General features: G+C 38.5%; 1 protein-coding gene across 6 annotated transcripts in view; it reads right to left on the bottom strand.

Moving 5' to 3' along the window:
- Positions 1–1481: 1481 nt before the first annotated feature.
- kiaa0232 (KIAA0232 ortholog) overlaps positions 1482–12613 on the bottom strand; it is a 137240-nt gene continuing 126108 nt past the window's right edge. For 5 of the 6 annotated variants that reach the window (XM_060851792.1, XM_060851793.1, XM_060851790.1 and 2 more), the window contains 2 exons: positions 6443–6537; positions 1482–3958 (listed from right to left, as the gene is read on the bottom strand). In XM_060851792.1, coding sequence (XP_060707775.1) covers positions 3776–3958; positions 6443–6537 — 278 coding nt within the window. In that variant the 3' untranslated portion in view covers positions 1482–3775. The remainder of the gene's footprint in view (positions 3959–6442; positions 6538–12613) is intronic. The other variant, XM_060851795.1, reaches the window with a different exon arrangement.

The raw sequence follows: 12613 nt of genomic DNA on the forward strand, positions 1-12613 counted from the left end.
ACATTTGACATTCAATGGCATTATCATCACCAAATCTCCCACGACCAATATCTTGTGGTTACCATTGACCAGAAACTGAATAGACCTAACCATAAATACTATGGTACAAAGCATATCAGAGTTTAGGAATCTTGCAGTGTATAACTTCATTCAAGATGTTTGATATAATTTAGGTCAACTCAGCCTCTTTGATTGTCACATCTACAAACTTTACTCTCTCCACTATCAAGTAGCTCAGTTACACAACTCACTGTGGAAACTCACCAAAGATTCTTAGACAGCACCTTAAACAGTTCAAGGAGGCAGTTTACCATCTTCTCAAGGGCATGTAGAATTGTGAAATATATGGCATAGCCCCAGAACACAACTTAAAGCTTATGGTCTATCAAGTCAAGTGACACTCTGGGATCTTGTCAAGTACTACCATTAGCTGACATCTTTAAAACTTTAACTGCCTTCATTGAGTGTTAAAAAAGCAATTGAACAGATAGCATTGTTTTTGGTTTGCACTGGAAATCGCATTTATTTACAAATGGAATCAATGTTGGTTGTGATGCTTTTTCTATTTATTCACAGGTTGTGAACATTGTTGGCAAGGCCAGCATTTGTTCCACATTCTCAAATGCACCCAAGGAGATGGTGAGCTGCTTTCTTAAACTCTAGCAGGTGAGGGTACAGGTACACCCACCTGCTGGAAAGGGAATCACAGGATTTCTACCCAACAGTGAAGAAATGTTCCAAGCCAGAATACTGTGTATCTTGGAGAGGAATTTTCAAGAGCTGGCATTCTCTCATGCCTGCTATCCTTTCCCATTGGTAGAGGATCACTGATTTCAAAGATGCTATCAAAGGAGACTTGGCAAGTTACTACTGTGTCGCAAGTGTGTTGCTGGAAAAGCACAGCAAGGAGGGGCAGCATCTGAGAAGCAGGAGAATCGACGTTTTAGGCATAAGCTCTTCATCAGGAATTTTCTGGTCCTCAGATGCTGTCTGACCTGCTGTGCTTTTCCAGCACCACACTCTCGACTCTGACCTGCAGTCCTCACTTTCTCCAAGTTGCTACTGTGCATATGACAGACTACACTCTAACAACAATCATACAAATAATGGCTACTTTTGTAAAGCATTAGCTAAGTACTAATTTCCATTGAATAGTGATCAACTAAGTGTCAGCATTTTTGGCCCAAGGTGATGAATTGAGGGAGGAAATTAAAATGCTCTTAGAAATACATGTGGACTGGGAAAATTTGTGGTTAACTCTAACTCTCAAAAACCAGCAGTTGCAGTTCTTTGGAATCAATCTGCCATTATTGCATTGAAAGCACAAGATTTTAAACAGGATGATTTGCCTCACAACTCTTGAGTAAATCACAGCTGAAGACTGTCTCAGTGAATAGTTAACAAATGCTCGACTGAACCACGTTTTATAAATCACTATTTAAATGAATATTGCAGAAAGGAGATAAACCAAAAAATGCTCATTGGATTTTACTGGAGTCTTTATTTAGGTGTAAAGTAATTCCACAATGAAACAAAATCAGTTACTCTGGTATACATGAAATCAGAGAACAATACAACCACTTTAAGCAAAAATTAGAAAAAGGCTAACAACTGAGAAATGGGGAACTCAGGTTTCAGTGCTATGGTATACACTATTCTACAGTGAGTTCTATGTTCTCTTTTCAACCTGCTTGCAATAGATGACAAATAAAACTCTCTCCCTGCAATTTCTCAATAAACCACTCAGTTGAAAACCTGACCATAAGAAACTTGAAATCACATTTCTCAAACTATCCCAATTGAGTGCTGCTTTTTTGTTTTTTGAATCATGTAAATATGGAAACTAGTACAGGTGACGTGTGTAAACATTTCATTATATTCCCTAACCCACCTCTTAAGCCTTTTCTTCTTTCCCAAGATGATAGACATTATGTTACTCTTTTTGCCAGGCTCATGCATCACCCGACATGAAGTCTTGTCTGTATAAGCAGCTCTAAAAAGAAATCATAACTTAAGCAAAATGATCTAGAGGAGGCTTTCAGTCCTCTCTTCTCATTAACATCCATAGCCATTTAAAAAAATTCTGTAACCCTACTTAAAATAATGGTTATGAATTTCTTAAAGCTGTATCATTTGTTTTTGCTAGTTTACATAAGCTTTGTTTCAAATAAAATAATCTCCAATTGAAAATTAGTCTACATAAAAGGGCCCTGATAAATGTTCTGTAAAATTTAAAATTTTAATGCCTAAAACTGCTGTTTCACTGCACAGAGCATAATAATCATCTCTGACAAACTTATGTGCAAACTATTATTCCATATGTTACATTTGGCTTACACATGCCAACAAAAAAATAATGTTGCAGCTTAGAACAGTTCTGGATGCTGAATTTATCCGAAAGCTAATTCAACTCAATCCTTCTACTTTCTTATTATAATATTAATTATCACCATGATAAGTTCTGTGGTTACTCTGTTCCTAATATAAATTCAAGTTCAAGAAAACAACTTGAATTTTTGATCTCCGTCGTAACCAGCGATTATCGTCATGGGATCCAGGTTGCCAGTCATGAAGTTGAAAACACTCATGACTCGTTGTACCTGGTGACCAGAATATTGTTTCCCTTGGCTTTTCATTTTGCAGATTCAAAGCACAAGGTTGTGACAGATATTCAACAATTACATTATGATGTCAAAGTGATGTTTATGACACCAGTGTTACAAAATAAGGAAAAAAACCCTCAAAGCAAGCCACATGAAGCAACAATCACTACTGCAGTCACACATGTAAATGAGAATCTTCAGTTTTAAGTCTACACTTGGTTCTTGCAGTCAGCACAAGTAAAATGCCAGAATGGTTTCTCACACCCCTCCAAAACACAAACGAATTCTGCTAAGATCTACAAAATCACAGCCACAACATGGACTAACTGCATTGGCTCAGGACTTCTCACAACTAGAGTGCATGGCTTTACCACCCACCTGTTTAATACTGTTGTCTTAGCTCCAAGTAAAATTAGTCTCATTCCATTTGATCAACCCAAACCTTCCCACTGAAACCTTTCCCATAACTTTGTAGAATCCTGAACTTTCACAGTTAGCAGTTCACAAGCCATACTCAATAAACTTGTTAATTTTATGAAAACGCATTTAGAATCATTCAGGAAAAAAAGTATTTATACTTATTCTGGCTCTAAAGCACAATCTTGTCATTCCTACTTTGAAGTGAGCTAACAGGTTTCAATTAGATGATTTAAATCTATTCATCCATGCTGTTCTCCTGCATTCAGAAAGGCACTGATCTAGTTATGCGAAAAGTTTAGCTTGAAGTATTTATCTCCCAATTCTTTTACAACAAAGCATTATTCTGTGCCATATGCTAAGAGCCTCTGAATAGCAGAAGTTGTAGTAGACATAGTTGTCCTAGTGACAATGGTAGTCCTACAGTAGTAATGAAAGCGGTAGTAATTAATCAGCAAAATAAGCATTGATGCTAGTTAGATAGGCACATGCACAATCATTCTTTGACAAACACAACCTATACTAGTTGAAAAAGCCAAGGTTTCATTAAACTATCTTAGTTAGTTTTCTGTCATGGTATTGCATTCAATGCCTAACAGTGAAACCTACAAGAAGAGAAAGATAAATACCTATCTAAAGCAGTTAAATGAAAAGAAAACTGAAGTTTTTTTTTGAAGAGCAATAAGTTCTCAACAAGAGAGTTGTGAACTTATCAAAAGGGTAGTTCCGTTCGAGCTGGAAACAACTAAGTAGAATTAAAGATGTGTGCGAGAAAAAAGCTCTTCATCTGGGGGGTCATCCCAGTCACTTCCGCCTTCTGAAGCGGTTTCATCTGAGCTTGAACAGTCACTGGAGAACAGTTTCCTGCGGATGACAGCTGACCTCCCTCTAGCTTCATGCTCTACTCTGCAGTTCACGTCACAGGCTGCTGTAGTCTGCTGAGATAGAAAAATGTAACTTTTAGAAATGTCATTAATGTGAAAAAATAATTTTTATTCTGCACTCAATCACTTCTTCAAATTAAAATAGCAAGTTCCCTTATTTCAATATTAAATGCCTTTGCCTGGTTGCACATGAAACAACTTATTTTAATGACCCAGATTCTGTAGTCAATGGCTGACATTGAAGAAAAATACCCACAAAGATGAAGCAATTTCTGAAGCATGAATTTCACCTTTCCCTGAAGCTAATTCAATTCTGGCACCAAGGGAGATCCTGGCTTCCAGCAACTGCAGAGTTATCAAGCAAGCACAGCAACAATTTAAAGCCAATATTATGAGGATGCTGGAAAAACTCAGCAGGTCTGGCAGCATCTGTGGAGAGAAAAAGCAGTTACTATTTTGACTCCAGTGTGACTTGCTTCCAGAATTGCTGAGTTTCTCCAGCGCTTTGTTTTATTGCAGCAGTCAAACAAGTTGAAGGATTCTCTGAGACAGCAAACCAAAACAGAAAAAGTACTGTTATAATTAATTCCAAATTTTAATCATTTCATAACCCAAGAAAAAAAAATCATTATATTGGTTTAAGGCAGAAACTGAAATATTCAAGTTTAAAAAACATTAAAAAAAGCATAAAAAATGACTTTTTTTTTGAAAAGTGGCACAAAAATTGTTAACCATTACAAGTCCAGTTACACTCATTCAAAAGGGCGTTTCCTCTCCTTAGAAAGATTAAAAATGGAAACTCATGGTGATCCATTGATCTCTGAAGATTTCCATCTGTGAAGTTTTCATCAGCATATTCCATTGAAAATAAGGAATGTGTTGAGAGTAACTAAAGGGTTCTATATTTAACTGATACTAGAAGTTGCTACTGATTTAACAGTTGTAATGACAGTGAATACTGAATTTCACTGTCATTGCAACTGCACAATATTGATCAATATTTATTATCTGAAATAAAATAAATGGAGTTTACACCAAATAAGGGTTTCTGGCCAAAAAAGGGGCGAGTTAACCCTGCTGGTTGGACAGCTGCTTTGCAATGCAGAGTGACACCAACAGTCTGGGCTGAATTCTCCAAAGAACTGAGGTTATTGTGAATGCCCCTCCTTCTCAATCTAACCTGAGGCGTGGTAACCCTCAGGTTAAATTCACCAATAGTATCTCTCTCTCTCTAATGAGAGCAGCCCTGTTGTCCTCTGACTATGACTTTACCTTTACCTGACCAAAATGCAAATATAATCTTCTAGCTCAGTTTTATGTAGATACGTAGTATGCTTTGCTTCCTTGACTGATGAATTCCTACACAATTTTTTTTAAAATGACATGTTTTAAAAAGCTTTAGTCAGAATTCTAGTTAATGCTTACTATACTATGAAATATTGACAATAGGTTAAAATACCAAGGGACACAATTTCATGTATTTCCTCTTTTGGCAAATCTTGGCTATATTAAAGCCTTCCTTTAATGTGTTTCTGAGACAGCATAATGATCTCCCTTCTCTACAGAAGCAGTGTACCTCAACCATAGAAAAATATCACCCCCTCCATTGTACCACTTTTGCTCCAGTTAAAAATTTTTAGGTTTATTTTCTACCTGGTCTCTCTTTTGCCCCTTCCGGTGATTTTGCCAAATTCAGGAAGTTTTACAGCCATTGGGAATGAGGTTTAGACGAAACAAGTTTATAATAATCCTATTTGAAGTTAGTTGGGAATCATTCATTCCATCAGCCAAAGCCAGATTTAACCTAGTCCAGAGCTTCAAAAACTCAATGCACTAACCCACTACACTATCTTCAGTTTGTTTTCTTTATTAAATGAGGGGGATTACTTAACTTTTTCTTTAAAAAAAAATTTGATTGAACAAAGTTATCTTTCTTCCCTATATTTGAACAGAATGATTAAAGTTCAAATTTTGATTTATGGTGCACACTATTTTAATTATCCTGTTTTTCTTTATTCAGCTAGCAATAATAAAGCATGCATACCTAATTGTATTGTGTGAGGCATGTGCTAATACTTGTGAGGATATGACCAGTGCTAGTGAATGTTGTGCACAGAAGTTTTACATGTAGCTTGGTATATATAGTGGAAGTATGGAAAGCATTACAGTTGTCATGGAATAACAGTTTAACAGGACATTAACAAGAGAAAAAAAATGAGAGGATCTCTGATAAGGCTTAAAGTAATGCAGGAAAAGTGGTATGCTTTTAGCAAAAATATTTCTAGATTTAAAAATGGAGGTAATTTAAGTATTGCACAATCATAACTATGAATTGTATTAAGACATTATCTGTGCAAAACTATAGTGATGCAATAGGTCTTTTACTTCTCTCCAAAATTAACTGTACCGGATACTGAACATTCAGTTCTCAAGAAAAACAGCTTAAAGTCAACACTGTAACTGTTATTTCATGTTAAGGCATTTATGTTTCAACACAAAGTTGAAACAATTATCTTTGGAAATAGATCTTTAACTTACCAGGTCTAACTGGAGAAGACAATCTCCATTATGTGCATGTCCTCTTAAAATTGGACACTCAGTTCCATCCTTTTCCTTGGCATCAGTGTAGCATTCTAAAACACAAGAAGAACATAAAATTATTAAGTAGAAGTAACTTGTTAGTTTTCTTTAAAAAATACTTTCTGAAATTTACAGTAAAACCAAGAAAAACATTTTCATTTGGACCTGTGATAAACAGAAATCATGCAGAAAGGAATAAACATAAGGTTTATTTTAAATGTGTAATTCCATAAGTTGAAGTGCTTCTTCAGTGATTTTGTAATTTGTAGAACAGAATTTTGCTTCTGGCTCAACAGGCAATGCTCCAATTAAGTCATGCAACCACAATTCCTCCCATCTATTGTTAGCGACTGAAGTATGTCTTCACTGCTAAATATTAAGTAAAACAACTCTTACTCACCTGTCGAAGCCTTAAAATGCCATTCCATATAGATGAATGACAGTTGAGTCATCTAACAGGTGCCTCGAAGCTCAGATTACAAAAGCAAATGCACATTAGCAAAGTAATTTTGCTCATCCAGTTTTTTGTTCCATAGCACCCTGTATCTTCCTAACACAATACCCAATCCGCTTCTTGAAGGATTCCAAAGTTTGTACCTCCACTTAAGGGCAATTCATGCAGTAATTATTCAGATCTTAACATTATATTTAAAATTGCCTTTTAGAAAACCATACTTTGCTCTGGTGTTATGGTTTAAATGCAGAGTTAAATGCAAAAATCCACGAGTTTCTCTAAGCACTCATTTCTTAGTTCTGACTAGCATTTAATTATTGCAGTACTGGGAATACATAAATTAAGAATCATACCTTAATGTCCTTTCATAAAAAGTAATTAGTGAATTCACCTATTTATTAAATTCACAAAGACGTGGGGTTAATTTGAATCCCAAAGAACAAGTGGATTGCATTAGAAAAGAATTTTTTTGAAAAATTGGAAATCTGAACTCAATCCACCCACATGTAGAACGTAATGCTGGAAAACCTCAACAGGCCTGACAGCATCTATGGAGACAGCAACAAAGTTCATGTTTCAAGTCCAGCATGACTCTTAACTAGAAGATTTTCAGATCATCTCCTGGGTTTGGGTTAAACATTCCTGCTCCTCGGATGCTGCCTGACCTGCTGTACTTTTCCAGCACCACTAATTTAGATTCAAAACCCACTTCCAGGTGGCTGGTTGATAATTTGAATATTTTAAAGGAGCCAGGAAATGTCTGATTTAATTATCATTCTTCACCCTGGGCTGATAAGCTCGCAAGCCCATATAAAACCACATGTGATTGAGGACTTGTATCCTTCCTCTGTGGTTCTCGCTGGCAAATCTTTGGAGGGGAAAAGATGTCAACCAATAAAGTCATCTTCTGGACTTCCCATCACATGATCATACAGAGTAATACCTCACGGAAACAGACCCTTTGGTCCAACATGTCTGCACCAAACAGACATTCCAATCTGACATAATCACATTTGCAAGCATCCAGATGCCTTTTGGATGTTGTAATTATACACCCCCACCACTTTATTTGGCAGCTTGTTCCATACATGCACCACCCCCTGCATGAAGTAGTACCCTCTCAGGTCCTTTTTAAAATTTTCCCCTCTCACCTTAAACCTATGCTTTGGACTCCCCCCAATCAAGGAGAAAAGTCCTTGGCTATTCACATTATCTTCGCCCCTCATGTTTTTATAAACTTTTATAAGGCCACCCGTCAGCTGCTGGAGATCTAGGGAAAAAAACATCAGCCAATTTAGCCTCTCCCCATAACTCAAACCCTCCAGTGCTAGCACCATCCTTGCAAATCTTTTCTGCACCCTTTCAAGTTTAACATCTTTCCTATAGAAGGGCAGCCTGAATTGTATGGAGTACTCGAAAAGTTGCCTCACCAATGTCCTGAACAGCCACAACATGACACCCCAATACACAACCTTGTTCAAGTTCATGTCAAATACAATATTACTGCAATACAGGTTATATCTCAGCAGTCAGACAGTGATCTCAGAACTCTGACAGAGTCATAGATTCATAGAGAGGTACAGCATGGAAACAGACCCTTCGGTCCAACCCATCCATGCCGACTAGACATCCCAACCCAATCTAGTCTCACCTGTCAGCACCTGGCCCATATCCCTTCAATCCCTTCCTATTCATATACCCATCCAAATGCCTTTTCAATGTTGCAATTGTATCAGCCTCCACCACTTCCTCTGGCAGCTCATTCCATACACGTACCATCCTCTGTGTGGAAACGTTGCCCCTTAGGTCTCTTTTATATCTTTCCCCCTCTCACCCTAAACCTATTCCCTCTAGTTCTGCACTCCCCAACCCCATGGAAAAGACTATCTATTTATCCTCTCCATTCCCCTCATAATTTACTTGCCATGCAGTACAGTCCTGAAACAGTTGAGAGTATTTAATAAGGGTCCCTTGTGCAACCAGCATAGAGTACAGCCAATAGTGAGCCAGGAAAGGAGATGTGGGGAAGGAGTTCATTGTAAACAGAGTGAAAACACAATGTGATATCACAGGAAAGCCATTGGGTTCACTAGCTCATAAGTAACTACTAATCTGAAAATCTACTGTAAGTTGCTTTCAGATTAAAGGTAAATAGAATATTTTACACATTAAAAAACAAAAGACCAATCCAAAATATTTTTAAAGATTAGAAAGAGTACAGCACACAGTGCATAGTATTGCTGCCTCAGCATCAAGGACCCAGATTCAATTCGAGCCTTGGCTGACTGTACGGAGTTTGTACAATCTCCCCGTGTCTGTGTGGGGATCCCACAGTATATCTGGACTCTAAAATTTGGCATGAATTTCTGATAAAATACAGGGATTGTGGTACTGCTCTTTTGTTGATTATATGGGAAACTCCCCAGTTATCTTTGATTTTGTATTCTAGGGGGCCGTTTGTCCATGTCCAATGACACGGCTTAGGAAGGTGACTTGGGCTTTGGCATATTCACTTTTAGCCAGGTTTATCACAAAGCCTGTCTCCCGAAGTCAATTGAACAATTCTGAAAAATGTTGCAAATGTTCCTTCCATGTGTGATTAAAAATCACCAAGTCATCAATATTACACAATTGGGTAATCTGGACATGACCTTATTGGTTAGTCTCTGAGATGTGGCTAGTGTGTTTTTCATAACAAATGGTATAATTTTAAATTGATACAGTCCATTTGGCATGACAAATGCTGAAACTGTCTCCATTCTTTCAGACAACAGTATCTGCTAGTATCTTCTGAGCAAGTCTAACTTAGAAATATAAGCTACTTGTCCCACATTTTCAACACAACCTTCCAAACATGGAATTGGATATGCATTCATCTTTGTGACTGCATTGACTTTGCGAGAGTCCACACATAGCCATTGGGTACAATCTGGTTTTACCATGAGTAATGAGATCCGGTCACTGTAACTCACTGCAAATATGCATGTGTTCAATCTCCTTTTGAACCTGGGCCAACTTTAGCAGGTTATGCCGATAAGGATGTTGCTTAATCGGAACATCATTTCCAAATCTACATCATGCATAGTTAGGTTAGTATTTCCCAGCATAGTACCATCCCTATGCGATGGTAATAATTCTTTTCAGGTCATTTAGATTTTCCTCTGGAAGGTGACTCAATAATTTGTCCCAAATTTTGGCAACTTTGATACTGTCCAATTTAATTCGAGGAATGTCCAATTCACAGTCCTGTGAACTGAGATCTTCCCTCTGTGTTGTACCAATAACACAGTCTCCTTTGACTTTCCTTCCCTGAAAAAATATCTTTTGAGCATATTCAAGTGACATACTCTTAGATTTCTTTGTGTCTGGAGTCCTTATCAAGTAGTTCACCTCACTCAAGCCCCTTTCAATTTGATAGGACCCACTAAACCTTGCTTTTAAAGGTTCACCTACCACTCGAAGTAATACTAATACTTTATTGCGATTTTTAAGAATTCTTGCCTGCTTCCCATTTCGTCACGTGCTGTGGTACTTGTAAATGCTGTCTAGCCAACTCCTCCATTCTATTTAATTGGTACGGTCTACTTGGCATTACAAATGCTGAAACTGACTCCGTTCTTTCAGACATGCGGTCCAAATACGTAGTCTCTGAATTATGACTTACCAATTTCTCCTTAATCAATTTCTGCGGTCCTCTCATTTCACACCCAAAACTAATTCAAATGGACTGAATTTGGTCAATTCATTTGGTGCAACTCTGACAGCAAGTAGTACAAACGGAATTCCTTTATCCCAATCACCTGGATAATCAGTCATAGGGATGTACAGCTCGGAAACAGACCCTTTGGTCCAATGCGTCCATGCCAACCAGATATCCCAACACAATCTAGTCCCACCTGCCAGCAACTGGCCCAGATCCCTCCAAACCCTTCCTATTCATATACCCATCCAAATGCCTTTTAAATGTTGCAATTGTTCCAGTCTCCACCACTTCCACTGGCAGCTCATTCTATACACGTACCACTCTCTGCATGAAAAAACTGTCCCTTAGGTCTCTTTTATATCTTCCCCCTCTCAGCCTCAAGTCTTGACTATAAGTCGTCAACATGGTACTTAATGTCTGCTAGGAGAAAGTGAGATCAGAGCTGAAAATGCGTTGCTGGAAAGACGAAGCAGGTCAAGCAGCATCCAAGGAGCAGGAGAATCGACATTTCGGACATAAGCCCTTCTTCAGGAAAGCAGTTTCCTGAAGAAGGGCTCATACCATTTAATGTCTGCTGCCATCTTGTTTGCGCTCCCTGTGATTCTGGATCCAGCAGATTTGAATTGTTTTATTCCTAAGCTGTCCATAACTTCCTTGAACAATTTTGATGTGAAATTTGACCCTTGATCTGATTATATCTCTGTGGGTAGATCATATTTGAGTAATTCCTCTACAATCATTTTAGCTGTGATACTGCATAACGGAACAGCCTCTGGAAATCTAATGGAAACAACCATTATTGTTAACAAATACAGTTTCCCATGTTTTGTTTTAGCTAAGGGTCCTACACAATCAATTAAGACTCTTGTGAAAGGTCTCTCAAATGCAAGGTCTGCTGACTACTCCAATATTGTCGTCCCATTCCCCTCTCAGTTGAAGCAAAACGCTCAGAGACACAGTATGGCTTTACCTCCTTCATCTTTATTCCAGGCTCTGGAGGGAGAGTGAACGATCACCCATGTGCACAAGACATGAGTTCTCGGTCTTCTCTGAAATAGCAGTTTCTTAATGAATTATTAGATTAGATTAGATTCCTTACAGTGTGGAAGCACGCCTGTCAGCTCAACAAGTCCACACCGACCCTCCGAAGAGCTACCCACCTCTGTATATAGTCATTTACAGGGAGAAGCATCCAGGTAAGATAACATACATATTGATTGAGTGACCATTACAATCAGTGAGTGTCATTGGTAAAGATAATATAGTAAAGGACAGCACAGTGGCAAGCACTGCTGCCTCACAGCGCCAGAGACCTGGGTTCAATTCCTGCCTCCGGCAACTGTCTGTGCGGAGTTTGCATATACTCCGTGTCTGCGTGGGTTTCCTCCGGGTGCTCCGGTTTCCTCCCACAGTCCAACAATGTGCAGGTTGGCTGAAGTGGCCATGCTAAATTGCCTATAGTGTTAGGTGAAGGGGTTTATGCAGGGGAATGGGTCTGGGTGGGTTACTCTTCGGAGGGTCGGTGTGGACTTGTTGGGCTGAAGGGCCTGTTTCCACACTGTAAGTAATCTAATCATTAAGCCATCTACTATGACACAATCCTTGATAGCTGGCTTCACATAATGAATACTTCTCACCTTGTTAACTGACCTTACATACTGAATTCTATCAATGTTGTTAAATGGCTCTACATAATGAATGCTTTTCCATCTTGTTAACCCATTACCCTTGCCGCCAGCACCCCATTGTCAACTGCAAGTTCTTATCTGATCTGAGTCATGCTCAGCTGAACCCCTTGTTTCACAAAACTCAGAACTTAACTCTTCCCCCTACCTGCTTATACCCTATACCCATTGTCACAGGAATAGGGATTAAAGGTGCCGGTTTTATCACTGCCTACGGTTTTCCAATTACTTCACATACATGACACGTCTGGCAAAATTCAACTACATCCTTGCGCAGTCCTGGCCAG

The sequence above is a fragment of the Hemiscyllium ocellatum genome, chromosome 36 (assembly GCF_020745735.1).
Source record: "Hemiscyllium ocellatum isolate sHemOce1 chromosome 36, sHemOce1.pat.X.cur, whole genome shotgun sequence".
Taxonomy (NCBI): Eukaryota; Metazoa; Chordata; class Chondrichthyes; order Orectolobiformes; family Hemiscylliidae; genus Hemiscyllium; species Hemiscyllium ocellatum.